This window comes from Dendrobates tinctorius, unplaced genomic scaffold (assembly GCF_039654945.1).
Source record: "Dendrobates tinctorius isolate UK_male_01 unplaced genomic scaffold, ASM3965494v1 ptg000022l, whole genome shotgun sequence".
NCBI lineage: Eukaryota > Metazoa > Chordata > Amphibia > Anura > Dendrobatidae > Dendrobates > Dendrobates tinctorius.
Window position 1 is genome coordinate 117,342,717 of NW_027361690.1, and position 20,590 is coordinate 117,363,306.

Genomic DNA, 20,590 nt, shown 5'->3' on the forward strand with positions numbered 1-20,590 from the left:
CCAAAGAATTTGTGCTTGCAATCATTTTCAGGAAAAAAATGAGTATTATCTGACAGAATTCCAGGGGTGTCAATACTTTTGGCCACAACTGTACCTGTACACTGCCAGGCGTACTCATAGGTTTGCACCCCTGTGATACTTACTGCAATGTGTTAGGGTTTACCTCAGCTTTTCATGGAGCTAGTGGATGAGGTACACTAAGCTAAAGGCACCAAAATCCTAGCTCAATTAGTACCAAAAATTTAGTGTTAATGTATTGCACCAGATTTGTTATGTTCTATAGATAAGGGGTTGTGTGTAAAGGTGTATTAAAAATTGCTAAACTTGAACAAAATTTTGGTGCAAATTCTTTGTATAAAGAAGGCCAACCTAGAGGTGGTGCCACCAGTGTGTCATTGCAGTAAGACTGACTCTTCTTCAGCCTGCTTGTTTTGGAACAGTAATAAAACATTTGCCCCATTGCGTTGATCCAAACTACCCTCCAAACCAGTGTCCACAACCCACCTGGCTTGAATAGTTATGACCCTATGCCAATGAAGAGTGAAGATAGCCCAACAGGAAGTATTAAAGTGTTGGAGTAGATATACACTCCAGAATTATATTGGTGACTTGTCAAAGAAGTAAATTATTACACAACCGGCTTCATCTTTATCATGTGGACGGAGAAAGCTTGTATGTAGGTCGCATAGTTCTCCTTTGAATTTGTCCAAATCTCAACAACTATTTCCTATTGAATTGACAGGCCATTCTCCAATGATACTAAGCTGAGTAAACGGCTGCCTTCACAATGTGTAACTAATGGGTGGACTGTAATATCATTTTACACAGAAGTCTCTAAATATTTTACAGGCCTACAGTACCACATTGTATTAGTATTCTGGGAGGGTCATACAGGTCCGTTTAGTTACACACTGTCATATAGATTTTTATGTTCTCCAGTCAGCTGAACATAAGACGTACAACAGTGTCATTACTTCTCTAAACCTAGGGAGGAACTCTGCCTTGCTTCGATATTAGCTGACACTCCACACATTACAGGCGCTTTCACATTTTACTAGCCTGTCCAATAAAACCTTACCTTCTGACCGCACACATCACTCATTTTTACATATGCTTAAAGTGGAAGATTTCTTCATAAACCTTACAGCAATAATCCTGCTTCAGGCAGAAGACATTCATCTCAAGAGCATTCAATCTAAAGGTGGCCACCAGCGATATGAGGTTTTTCAGTCAGCACATCCTACTCTATCAACCTGGTCCGTCCTATTTTATTCCCATCACCAAAGGTTTCTGGGGGCCGACTATCTCACATTCACCATAGAAAAACTACGTGTCATGGACACTTGACATGGAGGGCTTCAGAGGCTGTTAGTTAAACCCATAACTTGCTTAAACAAACAATATGTAATGACTTAGCGGCATTCACAAGGATGTTTAGCGTCTTAATAACAAAAGTAATTACTGTGATGGCAGCTGTACAGTAAGCCCTTGGATGACATTGCGCAGGATGGGTCATCCTTGCAGTTGCTCAGTCTTTTGGCTTGCTACAGAACAATGTATTTAAGTTCCTTGCGTTGTTCCCTCTCTTGCCGTCTCAGACCTGCACGCACTCAGTAGACACCTTCTGCTTCTCCTGACTGCTTTTCCTCAGTAGCTTGTGTTCTTCTCAGCTCATGCTCACTGTCCTTCCTTCTAGCCCAATCGTGTTCCTTAAGGCCCCGTCACACACAGCGAGATCGCTAGTGAGATCGCTGATTTTGTGACGCATCAGCGATCTCGCTGTGTGGGACACATCAGCGACCGGCCCCCCTGCGGGTATCGCTGATCGTGCTTGAACGTCCTGGGACATTTTTTGATCGTTGGTCTCCCGCTGGCCAGCACGCATCGTGTGGCAGCGGGAGACCGACAATCAGAGAGCTCCCAGCGCTGTAAGCAAATGCTGGGAGCTGGTATCTAAGGTAAATATCGGGTAACTAAGAGCGCGCGTCACTTAGTTACCCGCTGTGTAAAAATTCATAAAACCTCCCTACAGCTGATTCAAAAATTGATCAGCTGTAGGGAGGTGTATTTAAAGCCGGGCATTGCAGAGAACACACAGGCCCCTCATGGAGGAAGCCTATTTGGTGAAACGGCGCTGTCAGGGGTGGCTGTGCGCGCTTATCTAAGAGGCATTGCACGTGTAAGGGAGGATTTTTTTTTTTATAATGTGGTGGCTAGCAAGTGTATTGCAGTAATGGAAATTCCCCTCACCTTTTTGGACTTGCATTATGTGCTTCTTTTGTATCGCAGCAATTAAATACACATGATCTGAAACATTAGAGCTTGTAGTGCTGTGGATACAACTAATTCTCATTATGTGGAGATTGGACCAGTTGAAAAAAATGTTTTAGATCTAGTGTGGATTCACAGAAATAATCTCTTGATGATATGCATCTGATATTTTGTGCTGCTAATTTAATAGCTATGAAGTTTTTTGTTCAATTTTTCCAATCTCATTGAGAAATTATTGGTATTAGTCCTGTATACAATTTTGTCCTCACAGTGTTTCTTTATATGTACCCATGGCGCTAATTTATGTGTACTTACCTTGTTGAATATGAATTTTGTGAAAATTTTTATGTAATAAACATTGTTGTAATTTTATTCTATGCCTCTCTTTCTGCCAATTATTGGTGGTGGATATGAGATTTTCATGTTTGTAAATAGTGTATGGATTCTTGCTGAGCAGCCGTTCAAAGCAGTATCTTAGGGAGCTTGAACTAGGCAGTTAAAACAGCTCCGCAGCATAGTGTTTATGAGAGAAGGGCACAAATTAAGGTAATGAAGTACATTACAAAAATGTATAACTTTGCAAAGACTGACCAATTTCTTTTTTTAAATATGGTCTTGTAATTTACTTTATTGAGGCTCTGTGGCACACACCCAGAAAAACTGTAAATATGCCTGTTATAAAATATCTGGACAATATTTATTATTGTGAATTATCCAATAAACTATGCAGAATACAATTTCCAGGAACCGTTTATTGCTTGGCACCTTATGACACAATCAATGGCACAGAGAGAGAACAATAGAACGTGATCACTGGTTATCATTACCGCATTGCTCATTGCATAGTTTTCAATAGTTCATTCTTCATGCACAGCACCTATGAATACATGCTAAGATTCGGGGAGGTAAAGTGATACTAAGCAATTCACAAAAACATGGAACTATCCCTCGACATCAAGGGTGGATGGCAACTGCTGTAAACTTGGTGACCAAACATAGATCTGTGGGAAGTGAAGTTATTCGTACAAGCACATACACGCACACGAGCCAACAACATGTACTAAATACTAGCTGCCTCAATGTCAGGATATCAGAAAAGATTACTTCATAAAGGGGAAGTATATATGGCGGTTATCAAGGACATGCACGATAAATATTAGCATGGGCCATTAAGGTGTGATCGGTGAGGTTGATCAGTATCATCGGTGGGATCGATCATTGCGCTCAATCAGCAAAGCGAAAGGGCGCATTGTATCACCACGCATCAATCAACATCTGTCTAGCAACGTCTTTACACTGCTCAGCCACTAGGAGCGCTATAGTCACTGCATTCTTCTGAGCGATCATTGATCACACCTTAGCGGTCGATCCTTCTGATACACCATCAGTGTGTTTCCTGGTAAAGTTCCTTTCACTATATGTATAACAGTATGTATAGCAAAACAAAACAATCCTTATAATATGATTTATTAAAAGGGAAATTCCCCTTTAAGTGATCTGTCAAAAACATAATTAATGTTCTGTTCTGGATGACTGTATTTATATTGTGGCTACTTGAAGTGACATTTATTATATTACATTAAGTTACTTGGCTGAAAGTAAAGAGACTTTATTAACTAAAAGTGTCGCCTCTTAGTAACTCAGGTCTTGTCGCCAGTATATATTGCAGGAGGCAGTAAAGTTATTAAAGTTAGTAGTAAAGCCGGAGTGATTGCTGAGCTTTAACAACCCAATCTTTAAAATCTAGACAGTATATAATGATATATAATGTACTTAGCTGAAATTTAGGGCGTCAGTTCAGTATTTAAAGGGGATGTACAGGGTTAGGCTAGGGTTACACTGAAAGAATGGGGTTGATTATGCAAATGACCCCATGATCAATCTCTGATCATAGTTTCATCAGAGTGTCAGCTTAGTGTGATCCGATTTTCTCAGAAGAGGAGAAGATGGAGAAAAAAAAAATCTCCATCTTCTCAATTCCGACATCAGAGTGCAGTCCGATGTTTTCCACTGACCCATTGACTTGCATGACCGAAGGTGATCCAATAACTCAGAAAACGTTGGACATGTGCACAGCTCCCATAGAATAACATTGGGCTACGTGCGATCCAATGTTTTGTCGGATTACACTTGGACCAAAAATACGATCGTCTGCACGAGCCCTTAGAAATTCATGACTAGTTTCTTCCAGAAATAGCACCACACCTCTCTGTGGATTGCATTGGGTAGTGCAGTTCAGCTCTTTATGATGTGAATGGTGCTAACCTGCAGTACCAGATACAACCTGAGGACAGGGGTGGTGCTGTAAATCAAAAAAGAACAAAATAGAATGGCACTAAGAAACAGTCTACTTACTGGTGGAGTGGGTGGACTCTGAGTCATTTTTTAAAAAATAGCACACAAAATATAAAGTTGGTTAATAAGAAGAACTCTCTTCATAATTTGCCTCTAATTAACAGATCCTTGATGATTTTGGTCGACCATCAAGTTTAATGCTCAGGAATGGGGGAGAGAACAGCCTGTAAATATTACATTGCTTACAGTCCAGAGCTGCATTCACAATTCTGCAGCCTTCAGAGCTTGTGATCATAATTGTTTAATAATCTCATATAAAGGAGGAACAGCTATCTGTTCCACTACATTGTAGGAGCGCAACTAAAAGCTGTCTTGTCTGGCAACAAGCTTGTTGACTATTTCCAATGACAACCTACAATATTAGCGCTGAATAATTAATGTGTTTCCACAACCTTTATGTGAATTTTATCCGTAAAACAGTTTTGAAGGGTCAAAATATCCTTTAGGGATCGTTCAGATGAGCGTATTATGGGTCTATGTGCTGTCCGGAAGGAAAGCAGGTAGCATACGGACGGCACATTGGCCAATGTAAATATGATAGTTCACATGAATATTTTTACGCATGAACCAATGGTCTGCGTGTAAACAAAATCGGAGAATATACTACATAGATCTGTAAACAATTATGGCATTCCTCCCTATGGCTCTCTATGTTCGGGTTGTCTTCTCCCGCCTCCTCAGTTCTGTGCGCTGTGTCGAGATCTCCCGGCGCACCCTGAGTAGAGGCGGTAGAGCGCGTCTGCTATTGTGGTTGCCATAGCAACTGACGTCACTTCCGTTTCATGCCGATTGGTTCCGGTTCTCTTTTTATACCTGTCACTTACATTCTGCGTCATGCCCCCTGACGAAGGCTTGCCGAAACGCGCGTCGGGGCGACGCGGTTGTGCTGCCATTTGCACTTTCCCTCGGACAGTATCTCCCTCGCAGTTCAGCAGTCCCAAGTGGGTGTGTATTGGGCAATATATCTTTGTGTCCCTATAGCTCTGCATGTGTTAGGTTGAGCTGACAGGGGAGTTATTTCAATCATGTTTTTGGAATTATATGATATTATATTTACTACACTATGCTGTCTCTGGGGGGATGTGTATTCCCTCTTTTTGTGATGTACATGGCATAATATTGAGGGAATATATATCTAAAAGATAAATTTGTCATCTCTATACAGAAATTGATAGTTCTATGATATATATGGCAATACAACTGTGTCCCGTTTTGTTTTGGTTTTAATCTAAACTGTGCATAGCACTTTGGTGTATATCACTTGTACCTGCTGTATTTTTGGTAATTAATAAAATATTTATATATTCATAATCCTATGGACTTGATGATCGCCTTTTTTCTCTTTGGTTGTGATTGCTTAGATCTGTAGTCTGGATTAAATTCGACTACTATAAGTCAATGAGAGAACCAAAAGCGGGTCACAGATGGTCTGCCATCCGCAGGTCAAGTGTTTGTTTTTTTCGTAGATCCTTTACAATTATTAACATTGGAAACTGGATTTGGCCTTTTATTAAATATTAAATTGTTCATGTAAAAAATGAACTAAAATACGGACACATTATGGCAGTACGGATAAAATATTGTCTGATTTTTCTGGATGAAAAACAGATGATTTTGCACGCTCCTCCACGCTTCCCCATACAGCATCCTCCCTTACCGGCAAACAGGAATCTGGGTTGCGAAGGAGCAGTGTGCTCCTGTGCACTAAGCATGACACAACCCTTGGGTTATATGGGTACAACACCATTTGAACTCTTCACCACTCGATGCCCACAATCGACAGGTTGTGGTATTGCTATGTGACTGTGAACTCTCTAGAGTCCATCTCTTTGCTTATCATGAAGCCCAATATCCGGTGCATTTTTTGAAGAGAGACTCCCTACTTCATCACTACACAAGGTCAATATGCCAAGAGGAGCTAATGCTAAATGCTCCGCATAAAGCAATTCTGGAATGGCTGCAGAAGACCAGGGGTTAATCCTTCTTCTCCCCAGGATGATTGCTGGTTTTAGTATCACCAAATTAAAAAACAAACAAGAGAGAAGGAGCCGCACCTCTCCTGTCATCCTTTCTCTGAGTCACCAGAAGATGCCACCAAGGAAATCTAAGTGAACAGTTTCCCAGGACATAAACCAGAGGTTTTCTGCAATAGGAAATCCCTGTAACCTTCTTCTATGCAGTATTCTAGGGTAGAACGACATATACAGATATTTTCATTTTTACTCATTTGGGAAGTGAAATAATCATCACCGGGATTATTGTCATTTACGACAAATTATTGGATTTTCAGGTGGAGTTTCATTATTCATTTGAGGTAGGAGCTCCAAGCTGTCATTACTGAGATTACAAGAGCAATTCCACGCAAGTAACTTCTATTAAAGTGACTGACTTCTAACCCTAAACTTAACCCTAAAGGTGGCCATACATGTCTGGCCGGTTTCTCACGTCCGACATTCACGGTCTCGGTATGCTTGTTCAGTTAACAAGGAGTCTTCATGATGTCTCCCCCCCCATACACAAGCACTAGGTTCATCTGTGTTTTTACTGTTACTGTGCTTTTCCTATAGTTACGTCATAGATGTTAGATACCGGCTGGCCGACCAACAGTTCCTCCAAGGAAGGTACACCGCAGTCAGACACGTCTAGCTTTAAGTTATAATCCCAAAGAACTAAAATATCAGATATAGAAATCCAACTTCTCAATCTCCAACATCTTTGTTCAGCAGAAGGTCCAAACTCATTAGATGACCGGCCAACCATCTAGCATGTACGTCCATCTTAGGGCATCTCAAAGCATGTTTAGCCATCCTTCACCCAGATCAACGATTCCGTTTGCAGCATTTACCATATAACAAACAACCTGGCCTAGGCACCGGCTGGGCATCCATCAAAAAGGGAAACATTCCCTGCCAGTACCGTCAGTCATAGAGGAAGACGCCATCTCCATTTATTTATTCTATTTGATTAAGCTGAATGGCAAATTCAACTTAGCTATTCTGTATGTGTGTAGTTTAACTGGTAACTAAGAAAGTCTGTCTGACCTGCTCAAAAATGTGAAATATTCAAACATTTTTTCCACTGGAAGCAGAATCTATAAATCTACCTGTAGTTTCGTGTTGATTTGTCACAGAAATATCAGGCCACAGGCTAAAGTATCTCTGAGTCACAGAGGAACCCCCTGGGATACATAATTCATAGACGAAGGACATTATGTACAGTATATTAAGTCTGCTGTATAGAGGCTTATTACCTGCTAATCCAGCAAAAAAATTTAATACTTGAAGTATCTGTGAGGGATAAAAGTAACTAACGAGTGGGATTTTTACCCGTGTGGTCCACTGTGTTCCATGGGACGAGAAGCGTATATCAACTTCTGCCCCATTAAAATAGCACACATGAAATGTTTTCCAATAGTTGGATAATACCATTGGCCATATCCATAACAGAACATGTCGTATTACAGAGGACCATTCGCCTTTCTCGCACCCTTTAGGACAGATCCATCTACCCTACAAATGTACTAAAAATGTAGCATCCTTATGTACAAAAAATGTAGTACCCTCATGGTATGGGCATATGATTTTTTTTCAGGTGGTTCCACCTGGAACTTGGCCGAAAAAGAGTAGCAGAATATGAACATAATGCACAGCAATGTCAAAGCGACACGGCTGTGGACTTGTTCCGTATATGTCACTTTTTTTAACCACTTCAGGATTTGAAAACCTTTATGTGATTAAAAGACTTAATATGTTCATTTTTGGGGTGGCTATATTTGGAAGCTGTCCTCTCAATATTCTTGAAAGCATAGAGCAAAGACAACTGAAAAGTCATCGACGAAGACACTTCGGGAAAGCGACCGGTGTTTTCTTGAACCGTTTTGCCTTGGAATATTTGGCGGTTCAGCCAGCATCTTAAAGACATCATCTGCATATACCCTACAATGTACCACGCTCATATTCAGAGATAAGCAGTCTTATCAACTAAAAAGTCCAAGACTTGTCAATTGTCATTGACGCTGGAAGATATGTATTAAGGGACAACCTAATGAAGGAATCTTTGCATAAAGTTTTCAAAAATGTTGAATTCATCTATTAAATTCATTCAACATGGTTTTTGGTGCCAACATGAAAATATAATGCTACCAAGCATGTAAGCACCAAAATCCAAAAAGAACTCCAGTCCTGACATGTCTATTCTGTTGCTGGACTTTACTCTTTTCTGGATTAATTCCTTTCTGTGCAGGTAGGTGAGCAGTCTAAGGGCTCATGCAGATGACCGTATTTTCGGTCCGAGTGCCATCAGTCAAAACATTGGATCGCACTTGGACCAATGTTATTCTATGGGGTTTATGCACATGTCCATTTTATTCCTTGGACTGTAAATCGGATTGCACTCAGTCATGCAAATCAATGAGCTCGTCAAAAAAACTGGAATGCACTTGGATGACATCCGAGTACAGTCTGATTTTCCCAGACTGACAGAATGGAGAAGATGGAGACATTTGTTTCCCATCTTCTCCTCATCCGAGAAAATCAGATCACACTATGACCACACTCTGATCAGAGAGTGCTTAGCATAATCGACCAATTTTCTCAGATGAGAGAATATACGGTGCTGTGATCCTAGCCTAACCCTAATTGGCAGTTGAAATGGACATTGAGGCAGCTCCACACGGTGTAACTTTTTATGTCCAAATCCATGTGGAGAAAAATGGACCGCACTCTTCAGGCTGGTGAGGAAACGCTGCTATTTTATTGGCACATACAATACATATTGGCTGGGGGAGTGAAAGCAGGAGTGAGCAGATAGCTGACAACGGCCGTTTCGCTCTGCACCATTGAAGCTTTGGTGCAGAGCGAAACGGCCGTTGTCAGCTTTCTGCTCACTCCTGCTATTACTCCCCCAGCCAATATGTATTGTATGTGCCAATAAAATAGCAGCGTTTCCTCACCAGCCTGAAGAGTGCGGTCCATTTTTCTCCACATGGATTTGGACATTGCTGTGATCCTCCAGGACTCGCACCCAAGGCTGCAGGCAAGCCTATAACCGACAACCGCGCACAAGTTGATCTTCTCATGGTAACAGCGGTGCCATCCGCTTTTTTCTCTTTTATGCGTAACTTTTTATGTGATTCGCCAATGGAGTCAACAGACGGTAACACCATAATGCAGAGCATGATTCGATATGTCCATGTCATCATGTCACCGTTGTCTCTTCTACATTTGACATAAGACAGATCAGACCCCTGTGATGGAGCAGGCAAAGAAATTAGGTAGAAAGTTGAGTTGTATCTCACCAAAGGTGTCAAAGAGAAGAGATCACACCTCCTATGACCAACTGAAAAGTCAACTTCCTTTTTCCGGTACATGTAAAACATTTTTTTTACTACTAATTGAGCCTGGTTTCTGAGACTTGTAGTTGCACTGTAAAGGATAAGTACAGCTAAAGTGTAGAAAAAGGTGTGTTATCCTATGGTATACAAGAATAGTGACTCCGTCCATAAGTGATAACATCACTGCTCACTGATTATAACATTGCTTAGAGGATTATCATAGTATAAACCTTACTCATGTGTAATCCTTCAGTAATACAATTTTTTAGCTAACGTCCAAGCCAACAGAACATACTGGACCCCAAAATCCCAATGAGATCCCTATAGATCACAAAATACCTGCCTGTCCATGTCTGCCGACTGTATAATGACAACGTTAGGTTCTCCACCCAATGGGTAATAATCGGCATGGTCATTCTTTAACACAAATATACTTTATCCAAATCACTCTATGGAGCACACATGTATTTCATCTATCAATGATAAGGAGATCAACTTTCATAAATTATGTAGACCTCAACCCGAGACTTGAGGTGCCCTGTGACCTAGTCTCTCTCACATCGACCATGGTTAGAGAACTTAGGCCAGAAGATTGTATAATGGCGCTCAGGGACATCATTGGAAGGGACACCAAGAGCTCCAAGAGTAATGGTTGGATGTATAGGTCTTCCTTAATGAGCATTTTGGAAGTTCAGCAGATCTGAGCAATAATTTAGCACTGGTACCATGGATAGCTATATCAGTAGAGCCAATATTTATTAGTAGCTATGGAGAGCTTTCCATAAAATGTAGCAGAACACCTATACATGTGTACTGAGAATAAATAGTCAAAAAAATACATACTGGACCTCAAAATACAAAATATTTCTGGGATGTGGCTAAAGAGGGGTACAGCGGTGGTAATTTCACTTGCTGCCGGTACTGAAAAGAACCTAAAGGTCCCTATGTCACATTGTAAGACACCGAAATGATCAATGGCACATTATAGATAGGGAATCGATTTCAAGATTATGCACCGGTCTTGATTTGTCATTGATTTCCCTTTTGATTCCATCCATGTCCTTGGTGTCCTTTGCTGAAGACATCAATCAATATTCTATACAACATTTATCATGCGATGACCTACCTAAGATAAGCAGCATGACGTATCCTGCGGATGACAGCAGCATTGTCCAGTTGGGGATCTCAAATAGCCAGTGGCGAGCTGAAGTCCCAAGCAGAGGTGGTGAGCTGGTGACCCTTCAGGTAACACGACAAGGCTCTCCTAAAAGTGACGGACTCACCTTCTTACAAGACACAGCCAATTCAGTCTACAAGCAAACTGGCTGCTTCCTCCATTGGCCAGCCCAAAGCATTCAGATAATATGCGGTTCACGGCAGATCAGCAAATATTAACATCTTAGGCAACTAGGAATCCTTGTGTTTCCCTATTCTTATCGTACAGTTGTTACAAAGTATTTTCAGGGTGTGTGACTTCCATCCTGGAATCTCAGAGTATATAGTCAGGTGCAATATATCCAAGAGTGTGAACAATCCCGGATCAGCCCTAGGAAGACTTGAGTATTAGTAGTAAGACACAGTGAAGAGGGTGCAAGAAGTGGTCTGGGCAGCAGATATCCTGTTAATGATCCAGTTCTGGAGAAGTGCATGAGGCTTCTTGCTGTCAGTATTGGGTTCTTCTCTGTAAAGTTGTGTTGTATGGGGAGCTGAGATCAGCAGCCAGGTCTACACTAGTGTGTCCTGTGCCAGAGCTGGCAGCATTAGGTGACAGCGCTCTGTCAGGGCTCAGGCTCACTTCTTGCTATGGATCCTCCCCTTTCCAGCTACAGACTCTCCTCTCCTTACAATCACTGCTCTGTGTGTCATACAGGCTTCAAAGTGGAAGTAATTTACAACTATTTCATAATAAAAACTAATTCATACGACCATAAAAAAATATCCGAATCTAGAAAAAGAACAAAGTACAATTGAGTTCCATATTGGATCCGTTATTTTCATGTCTGCAAATACTGTATTTCTTACATATACCCAAAACACAAACCTCTTTGGCCTGAGGATAGGTTTAGGCGACCATATAAGATTATCTCAGCACAGGAACATTTCTGTTCAACACATCAAATTGTGGAAATTATTATTATTCAACAATCTATTGATTAAAATGTTGATTAAAATTAAGTTTGTTCATGGGAAAATCCCTTCATGTAAAATAAGCTATTTGCATTTTTTTTCAAAAATACATAATGTAACAAAACTCACCAAAAACTTATTGTGGGAACGTAGCCTAAGGGGAAACCTGGCTGACTACTATTGCGTTTAACGAATGATGTCGGAATGAACCTCACTGAAGATTTTTCAGGGAAAATTCATTAATTATCTATTCTCCCTGGAGCGCCTTGTATTCCTTATTCTGCTGATCAGTAGTGGCCCTAGGGATAGGACGCTCAACGAAAACTGTCTCACTCAACCCCCAACAGACCAATTCATCAAAGTCAAAAGTTTTCCACTATCCCCATTTTGACTCTGATCTCTCATTCAAACCACACATCCAAGCCCTTTCCACTTCCTGCTGACTCCAACTCAAAAATATCTCCCAGATCTGCACATTGCTCAAACAAGAATCTGCAAAAACACTACTGCATGCCCTCATCATCTCCAGTCTCGACTTCTGCAACCTCCTGCTTTCTCGCCTCCCCTCTAACACACTTGCGCCCCTCCAGTATATCCTAAACTCTGCTGCCCAAGTAATCCATCTATCCCCTCCACTATTTTCTGGCCTCTCCTCTTTGTCAATCCCTGCACTAGCTCCCCATTGCCCAGAGACTCCAGTTCAAAACCCTAACCATGGCATGGCATACAAAGCCATCCACAACCTGTGTCCTCCATACATCTGTGACCTCACCTCCCGGTACTTACCTGCACGCAACCTCCGATCCTCACAACGTCTCCTTCTCTACTCCCCACTTATCTCCTCTTCCCGCAATCACATACAAGGTTTCTTCTGTACATCCCCCCAACTCTGGAATTCTCTACCCCAACATATCAGACTCTCGCCTACCATGGAAACCTTCAAAAAGAACCTGAAGACCTACCTCTTCCGACAAGCCTACAACCTACCGTAACCCTGAGACCAAGATTAAGACATAAGCTGTCGAAACGGGTCGGTTTGTCTTGGTCAGTCAGTGGTATGCCAGTGTAATATTTTTTATGATCATGGAAAATAAAAGTTAAGTCTTACCTTAGATTTCCACGCTGGGAACATTTCTTCCTGCCTTCTGCCCTGGTTAATAGGACAGGAACCTATGAGCATGTGAATTAAAAAACTCCGCTGCTGTGACCTGCCAGGAGATAACCTGTACCATGCACTGCCTATCTCCAGGTCACAGCAGCAAAGCCACCCACTGTGCATGCTCATAAGCACCGGACCTGTCGTAAAACTCTAGGACAGGTTCCTATCAGTGTAATAAGACGGCGGCCATTTTAACGTACTATTGTGATTACCTCTCTAGACAAAACAAGTGTGAGTCATTAAATAAAGGCATTTAGGAATTTATTTATAATGACATTTTAATTGTGTCTTTTTCTTTTTTTCTATTCCCAAATAACCCCTTTAAGGACCATGTGGTAGGAAATGACCCTAACTCTGCATGCATGGAAGCCACATTGAAAATTTTCACCAAGTTAAAGTAAATTGGGAAATGTAACACATATAATGGCGCATAAGCACCACAAATAGGCCATACTGTGGGTCAGCAAATGTTCACTAACATTTCCAGAGATCTATAACCTGTGAGGTGATTCCATCCGTGGACAGGTTTCCATGTTCCCCCGGCACCCTGCGGCGCCAGTGCTCCCGCTTCGTCTACCTATGTACACAGCCTTGTTTGCAAACACCATGTCCTGTATATCTTATGCATATACTAAAAACTTGATGTTTGAATATGTAGTCTTATGTCGATTTTAGGGTTATGTATGTGCAGGTTAATTTGGGGCACTATGGAACATTGAGGCCCCCACTTGAAGGCATATAACTATATTGGGGTTTATTTATCGAAAATGTTCTTCACAGGAACCAATCAGAACACAGTATTCATGTACTAAGTATTGCTAAAAATGAGATCTGTAATCTGATTGGTCATATTAGCTTTGTGTTCTCATGGTCTAAAAGATCATTAAAGAGGTTTTCCCACGAACAAAGTACAATTTTAGTTACTAGATTTTGGAATAAAAATAATTTCCATAATTTGATGTGTTGATAAGAAATGTTCCTGTGCTGAGATAATCTTATAAATGTGCCCCTGCTGTGTACTGTGTAATGGTCGTGTCTGACTGTACAGGGACATGGTCTGATCTTACCACAGCTCCTGGGTAGGGAAAAATGCAAAAGTGACTATACAGACAGGAGAGCATCTGGTCGCAAACCATTCTTTTTGTGAGGTAAAACATTTCCCTGCCTGTTTTTAAGCAATGTTTTACCTGAAAGAAATAATTGTTTGCGATCCCGTACTGTCCTCTCTGTATTATCTCTTTTGCTTCCTCCCCTGCCCAGGAGCTGCGGTATGATCAGACCATTTTCCTGTTCGGTCAGACACAACCATTACACAGTACACAGCAGGGGCACATTTATAAGATTATCTCAGCACAGGAACATTATATTTATACACATCCAATTGTAGAACTTTTTATTCCAAGACCTAGTGATTAAAATATTAATTAAAATTAACTTTGTGGGAAAACCCCTTTAAGTAACATCATTTTTAAAAGGAACCTGTCAAAAAGATGGACTAAAGCCATCCTACAGATCAGTGAGAATGGGGCAGAAATACATCATTGGGATGTATATCATCTCTGCTCATGTCAATCTGTCTCGTGTGCCTTCTTACCCAGACTCTCCCATATTGCAGCACGGGAGCCTTCCCAAATAGTCTTGTTCTGACCACAGCCTGATGTAAACCGCCTATATGGCGGCACACTTTGAGCCCACTATTCAGTCACAGCGTAGCGGTATTTTGGAGTGCTGTAAAAGATTGGACACTGTGTGACACCATTGTAGGGCACTACATGCCAGCATTTTGGGGCATTGATGAAACTATAATTTTTAGTTTCCTTTCTTGCAAAAAAAAAATGGTACTGCACCCTTAACCCTTAACATTTTTGCTTATTATGGACAAAAGTGCCTTTGATCCCTTTAAGGTCCCAGTGCCCTCTGTATTATCTGCTAACTTCACATCGGTGTCCATATCCCCCACATTGATCATAGTTCCACATTCTTACTTCTAGGACCACCCTATTATTATTGGGATTTTGCAAGCTATGAATGCTGATTTCCTATTTTCATTGGTGGGTAATTGCTGCTAATTTTTGTGATTTGTGACCCTGACTTTTACCTAGAACAGTAAACACATTAATTCCTGAACATTAGATCCCCTCTATAAACAAATTCCCACAGTTTTACCTTTTTAGGGCATCTACATTTTTTTCTTTACCCTTGAATTCCCAATAATTTACTTTTTAAGCATGAAGACACCTCACATCCATTGTAAATAACTAGTGGCCATCCCCTCTGCAGAGGGAATCATTTCTACTGCTGAGTCTCCACCTAGTGGTAAACTGATGTTGTTACATCCATATATTACATAATTTGTACAGTGCATTAATTAGAATAATACAGAAATGACTTTTCATATTCTAATATTTCTGATGTTTTAAACAACCTAGTTCAGTAGCAAATATAGTTCTATTTTTTCCAGCCATTTTACAGATTTGTCTGCAGACAAGATTCTAAGAGGAGCAGATCAGATTGATACACATTTTTTTGTGGGAAAGTTTAAGTAAAACTTGCATTTTATTGATTGAAATCCTAGGTGTTTGTATACATGAGTCCAGTGGGCGGTCCTGCTAGTGTTTGACAGTCTTCCTAATCACTAGTAGGACCACTCACTGGACTCTTACATGTAAATATCAAGGATTTTACTGAATAAAATAAAAGTTATATTGTTTCTTTTTCAACAAACCTCATTAGGTTCATCTTCTCCTTCTCAACACTGTGTTGTCCCCAAATCAGATTCTATGTACATACATCGTGACAAATTCCCTTTAATACTCATCTAATTAATTCCTAGAAATTTATTTTTTAACAAATTCTGCCCAGAAACACCTGATTTGGGACCAGATAGATTTAATTTAATATCATAAATTAAATATAACATAAAAATTTGATTTTTTTTTAACATTTTAAACAATAACCACTTGCTAAACTGAGATTGAAACTGGACGCAGTCCTTGATATTCAGGTATAGTGGGAGAAATAAGTATTTGATCCCTTGCTGATTTTGTAAGTTTGCCCACTGACAAAGACATGAACAGTCTATAATTTTAAGGGTAGGTTAATTTTAACATTGAGAGATAGAATATCAAAAATAAAATCCAGAAAATCACATTGTATAAATTATATAAATTTATTTGCATTTTGCAGTGGGAAATAAGTATTTGATCCCTCTGGCAAACAAGACTTCATACTTGGTGGCAAACAAGTATTTTATCCCCTACCAACCGTTAAGAGTTCTGACTCCTACAGACCAGTTAGACGCTCCTAATGAACTTGTTACCTGCATTAAAGACAGCTGTCTTACATAGCCACCTTTATAAAAGACTCCTGTCCACAGACTCAATTAATCAGCCAGACTCTAACCGCTACAACATGGGCAAGACCAAAGCGCTATATAAGGATGTCAGGGACAAGATCATAGACCTGCACAAAGCTGTAATGGGCTGCAAAATCATAAGTAAGACGCTGGGTGAGGAGACAACTGTTGGTGCAATTCTAAGAAAATGGAAGAAATACAAAATGACTGTCAGTCGACATCGATATAGGGCGCCATGCAAAATCTCACCTCGTGGGGTATCCTTGATTATGAGGAAGGTGAGAGATCAGCCTAAAACTACATAGGGGAACTTGTTAATGATCTCAAGGCAGCTGGGACCACAGTCACTAAGAAAACCATTGGTAACACATTACGCCGTAAAGGTTTAAAATCCTGCATTGCACACAAGGTCTCCCTGCTCATGAAGGCACATGTGCAAGCCTGTCTGAAGTTTGCCAATGAACACCTAGATGATTCTGTGAGTGATTGGGAGAAGGTGCTGTGGACAGATGAGACAAAAATTGAGCTATTTGGCATTAACTCAACTCGCCGTGTTTGGAGGAAGAAAAATGCTGTCTAGGACCCAAAGAACACTGTTCCCACTGTCAAGCATGGAGGTGGAAACATTATGTTTTGGGGGAGTTACTCTACTAAGGGCACTGGACTACTTCACCGCATCAATGAGAGCCTTGTAAAGTAAAATCCTGAGTGACAACCTTCTTCTCTCTGCTAGAGCATTAAAAATGGATTGTTGCTGGGTCTTCCAGCAAGATAATGACCCAAAATATACAGCGAATGCAACAAAGAAGTGGCTCAAAAAGAAGCACATTAAGGTCATGGTGTGGCCTAGCCAGGCTCCAGACCTTAATCCCATTGAAAACGTATGGAGGGAGTTGAAGCTCCGAGTTGCCAAGTGACAGCCTCAAAATCTTAATGATTTAGAGATGATCTGCAAAGAGGAGTGGACCAAAATTCCTCCTGACATGTGCACAAACCTCATCAACTACAAAAAACATCTGACTGCTGTGCTTGCCAACAAGAGTTTTGCCATCAAGTATTAAGTCTTGTTTGCCAGAGAAATCAAATACTTATTTCTCACTGCAAAATGCAAATAAATTTAAATAATTATACAATGTGATTTCCTGGATTTTATTTTTGATATTCTATCTCTCAATGTTAAAATTAACCTACCCTTAAAATAACAGACTGTTCATGGCTTTGTCAGTGGGCAAACTGACAAAATAAGCAAGGGATCAAATATTTATGTCCCCACTGTATGTATCAATGACATGTCAACAAGATCCAAGAATGTAACAGTGCACGAAAGGAGACTCGGTGATTACTCAAAACGGATATTTATTTTACAAAGGATTTAAGACTAAACAGTGATATGAGATGAACAGGAAAAAAGTACAGATGACTATCAACAGGTAGATCAATGCAAAGTCAGTAATATACAAAGCATACAGGAAACGTCAGGCTACTTCCTTCTTGGGAATCAACTGTTGACTCGTCCCACTCAGCTTAATGCATCTCACCAGCAGACATCCTTAATGTCCTGCAGATGACCAATGGTCAAGGCAGCACTTCTCCCTCTCCGGCATCTCTCCACGACTTCCCATGGCACCCAAGCCCAGAACAGTGTAGAAACACAGTCTGTCTTTGTGGCAGAGTCAAGGTGGTGTTGGGGGGTACCACTACTTTTCCTAGATGTTGGGATGCAGCAGGCAGCTTCCCGATCTGACTAACCTGGATGAGCTGTTGTAATATTTTTTTACTTTGGTGAGGCCAAAAACTGTCCCACTTCTCTAAGATCATTCATCCACAGAGTCACTATAGGTCCTCACACGACGCGGTCTTTCAATAGCAAATCCCCTTCTTCCCAAGAGTCTTGTCACATACTCGTATCTTGAGTCACACTTTTCCTACTATGGGAGTGGGCAGCTGGTTGGTAGCCATCAGCCATATGACTGGTTCTTCTCGGGTGAGGACAACATCTGGGAAGTACCGTCAAAAGAATTCTTCATGCATGGTGGTCACCTGAGCTCCTGTGTCCATTAAACATCCATTAAGTTTGGCCCATGTCATGAGTTTCTCAAAAACTAAATTTTCGCAGTCTTCGTCCCCCTCTCTAGGGGTACAGAGTCCCACGGTGTGATCCTTGACTGTGGTGCATGCTAATTTAACAGTTATCCTATCTGCTGGTTTTCTCAAGGCAGGCAATTCCTGGAGATGTGTCCCTTTCCTCCAAGGGTCCAATAATCAACTCTATGTTCTCCGGGTGTTCGACACGGCTGGTATTACTGGTCTCTGGATGGGGAAAATCTCCGCTCTGGTCTCTCTTCATATCAGAGAGCAACATTTAGCTCTGTGCTATGTGTAGGAGTTCTCCTAATAATGCGTAGTTCCCCCATGATTTCTCGCATTTCTTGCCACAAATCACGAGCCTAGTCCTGCTCAGCATTAGGCAACTCAGAAGTGATTAGTTCATGGCTTTGGGCTACACCTGTCATAGCTGGCGCCTCTTGCTCTCGAACCCTAGCTTCAGCTACTATCTCCAGGAAATTCATATTGAGGTTATAATGTGAATGTTCCTTCAGAGCTTGTCTCAGGTAGGGATCCCTTGAACCCGCAACTAGCTGGTTCCTCATCACTTCGTCCAGCGGTCCCAGTCCATGTTAGTTAGCAGTGATAAGAGATTAACAGGGAACAGTACAAATTACTATCGACAGGCAGATCAATACACAGTCAATAGTATACAGGCAATCTTTCTGCGTTCAACTACTTAGGACACTAATTAACAGATATTACCTAACGTTACTTAATCCTGGTCTCTCTGTCAGGGAAGAGTCACTGTCACCCCAACTGGTCACCACTTCCCCTTATAGAAACAATCCAATATACAAATAGATAATTCAAAATATCAACATACAGGGCCTACCGGGGCTATGGTACAATTCGCTAAGTCACAAGTCCTATTGAAAAATTAGCAACTTTTCTCAATTAGTACTGCATATCTGCACAGGAAGCAACGGCCTGGTTCACAAGGAACTTCTTTTAAAGATGACGTGCGTTCCCCTCTATTCAGTAATCAGCATCAGGTCTTCAGTGCTTGACCTGCGAAGTCCGGTCTATGGTGCTTGTCCTTTGGCGTTTGGTCTACAATTCATGACCTGTGAAGTCTGATCTTCTCTGGAATCAGATCACTCTCAGGTGCTGCTACTGTAGTGGTGGCCATGAGTCCACTCCACTGTTCCTCGCCCTTTTCCTTTCACATCTTGGTGCCAAAACCTCTGCCTCACCATCCCAGCCTTTTAAATTTAGCAACTAAGCTAAGCTACTGCTGTCACCTGACCCAACTGTCATGGTATAGGACATGGTTAATGTCCTGCTCTTTCAGGGTTAACTTTTGCTGGCCTCCCTTTGGATCTGGGTGAGGCATTAATACTCACTCCAGACTAGGATTCCCTGTCAACTATACTGTTGTTCTGACTGTGTGTCTGACCCCCTGGTGTGCTTGTATACTGCTTTGCTTGATTGCCTCCCGTATATGACCTGGTCTGTCCGTTTACTCTGTTCTCTGTCTCACGTTTTGGTACTATTGTATTCTCCAGTTCTGAACTCCTGGCTTGGCTATTGTTACTCCGTTACAGTTTGTCCCTATTTTACTGCACTGCTCGTTCTGGCTTTTGACCTCTGGCTTCCCTTCTGACAATCCCCTGTCTCACTCCATTGGTACCTCGTGATCTCCTGGTTCTGATATTAGCTTGTTTTGATTATTCTCCTGTGTTTATCGGACTCTGTCCCTCCTCTCACCACGCTCCCGGCATCTTCCAGTCCCAGTAATGCTTACCGTGAAACACCGCTGATGACGTCGCACTCTCGCAGCCCTTCACGCTAATCATTACTGGGACTGGAAGATGCCGGGAGCGTGGTGAGAGGCGGAACAGAGTCCGAGGGCTATCGGAAGGTGAGTGTATAACTATTTTTT

General features: G+C 41.3%; 1 protein-coding gene across 1 annotated transcript in view; it reads right to left on the minus strand.

Moving 5' to 3' along the window:
* The window catches only part of TGFA (transforming growth factor alpha), a 71,031-nt gene extending 59,298 nt beyond the window's left edge, over nt 1-11,733 (minus strand). Inside the window, exon 1 of the mRNA XM_073569092.1 lies at nt 11,085-11,733. Coding sequence (XP_073425193.1) covers nt 11,085-11,127 — 43 coding nt within the window. The 5' untranslated portion in view covers nt 11,128-11,733. The remainder of the gene's footprint in view (nt 1-11,084) is intronic.
* Between the last annotated feature and the right edge of the window lie 8,857 nt (nt 11,734-20,590).